Source organism: Convolutriloba macropyga, unplaced genomic scaffold (assembly GCF_964194025.1).
Source record: "Convolutriloba macropyga unplaced genomic scaffold, txConMacr16.3 SCAFFOLD_1893, whole genome shotgun sequence".
Taxonomy (NCBI): Eukaryota; Metazoa; Xenacoelomorpha; order Acoela; family Convolutidae; genus Convolutriloba; species Convolutriloba macropyga.
Window position 1 is genome coordinate 15001 of NW_027451867.1, and position 2338 is coordinate 17338.

Below are 2338 nucleotides of genomic sequence, written 5' to 3' on the forward strand. Positions count from 1 at the left end.
TCTGGTGGTTGCCAGGCATTTTAGCATTTATCAGGCGTAAGAACGAAACTCTACAGATTGTGGGCAATATAGGCGATAGCCTTGATGTCCCTCGTGTAACTCTGGTGGTTGCCAGGCATTTTACTACTTCTAACTCTCCATATTGTACCTCTCACGCATTGCAAGACAATCTCCCCCCCCCCCCCCCCCCCCCTTTTCTGCTGCGACCCGACACACGCTCAAACTTCCCCTGCCGCGCGGATTGTCTTGTATTCTCACTGACAGGGACATCCTTACCCACCTGATCCTCCTGGAACGGAGAGCCCTTATTCCAATGGAAGAAATAGAATGTGACCAGACTATGAGCCAGGTGCGTGTAAGTCCAGGCCAGTCCAGTGTCGATGGTGCACGCCACACAGTAGGTGAGGAAGATCAGAGTAAGGTAAAACGTCCAGGCCCCAGAGTCGCTCAACCAGGTCGTGTTCTTGTTAAGCAGCACCACGGACTCGGCGCGACTGAGCTTATCGGCAGTCATAGGTGCCATCCTCGCCCCAGCTTGCAGGTGCTGTGGCCCTACTATGCGGCGAGGACCTGTTCCGTGATGAGTGCGCTGTCGGAGATGAAGCCTCAACGCCTCGGGCAGGTTGCGGTGTGCCGTACCAATGTAGTTGGAACTGTACCGCAGAATGTGTCTTGCTGCACACCTGTACCTACTGGTACCCACCAGGCTCAGGCCGTTCAGGACAGGAGATTAGATGCTATCAATGCGGATGGGGGGTTGATAGCTTTCTCTAATGAGAGGATAGATAGGTGCCTGGGTTGTATCGCCAGCTGGTTGTAAGCCCGGCCAGTGAACTTCGGCGCGCTTCAGCCTTCAGGTGGCTCACCCGGCCTGCAGCAGCGACCGCAGGCCGCAGCAGCTCATCTTCCGGTTACTGTAGGGTAGGTACAATACTGGGTACCCTAGCTAGGTGGGCCTAGGTAGTACTCGTAGGTACCAGTACGGTACTAGCTCTGGGTACACGTCGGTATGGGGTACCTGGCGACTACAGTACCGACTATTGCTATTCCTTACTTGAGGGTAGGCTATTCCTTACTTGAGGTTGAGGGTAGGGTACCTACCTACCTACGCACCTTCCGATGCCGTGCACTTCTAAAGCACCATCCGCAGCCTACCTAGAGCTACTGTAGCGCTCACACAACTGCAAGTTGCCCGAGTGATAGTGCATTATTATTATTCTCAAGGTACCCTACCCTACCTACTAGGGTACAGCCAACGTCGAGCCAAAGATGGTTTCGTACTAGCTAGTGTCGCCACTAGTACGTACTGTCGCTAGTACCGCTCAATGCATTGGCCTTTGGCAACAAATTATGATTTATGGGAAGATTTCAGGGGATGCAAACTTTTGTGGAGAAGTGTAAAAGTACTGTGGTACAGTAGGTACACTCACCGTCTCCATGGGGGGTGAAAAACTTTAGTACTCGTACTCGTACAGTAGGTAGCACCTCCTCCTCTCTCTCTATAGAGTGGATCCACAATAACTCAGTTCGTACGAAATCTACTGTCGTAGTCAAAATCCTACAAAATGAGCGGGCAATCAATGTTCCGCCCGGTGGGCCTATCGCCTGCAGTTTTCAGCGCTCCCCGGTCAACTGGTTAGTCATCGTATCGCAACGCGGGCCAGCGTGTAGCTCGGTAGAAAGGCTTCGTCTGGCTTTAATGTCACCCACGAACCTGTTCATCTAATATGATACCAGATCGTCCGAAGGACGCGGCCGCCCGCCCTGAAGCGAAGTGGTTTGCCGTGCGGCTTTGTTGCTGCACGCACCTGAACTAGGGTGGTGGTTGCAACAACTCGAACAGACAGAGCCATGGACAGGCAGAGTTACCAAGAGACAGACAGATAAACAAGCCGATAGACAGAAATGCATCAAACAGGCAGACGGACGGTTTGACAGCCAGCTCGACGCGGAGCTATGGATAGAGTCAAAGATAGATAGATGGAAAGGCAGCTAGGTAGCCGAACGGGCAGACAGACTGCAAGACAAACTGAGAGGCAACTAGACAAGCAAGGAGGCAGAGAAAGCAAATTGCAAGACAGACTGAAAGACAAATAGACAGACAGGCAAGCAGGCATGCCCGCAGACCGAGCGACCGGCAGATAAACAAGCAAGATAGATGAACAAGCACTAGGCAGTCAGAGAGAAAGGCAGGCAGACAGACCGAAGACAGGCACGCAAGCAGGCCGGCGCCGGACACACAGTTCGAGACATAGTTAGACACGGAGCTATAAGTAGATAGATAGGCAGGCTGAGAAACAGGTGGACCAAAAGATGAATTGCAAGACAGACAGGCAAG

The 2338-nt window shown here is 52.6% G+C and overlaps 1 protein-coding gene across 1 annotated transcript in view; it reads right to left on the bottom strand.

The window, feature by feature from the left end:
- LOC142357014 (ORM1-like protein 2) overlaps window positions 1–710 on the bottom strand; it is a 1534-nt gene extending 824 nt beyond the window's left edge. The window contains exon 1 of the mRNA XM_075408734.1: window positions 281–710. Coding sequence (XP_075264849.1) covers window positions 281–523 — 243 coding nt within the window. The 5' untranslated portion in view covers window positions 524–710. The remainder of the gene's footprint in view (window positions 1–280) is intronic.
- Between the last annotated feature and the right edge of the window lie 1628 nt (window positions 711–2338).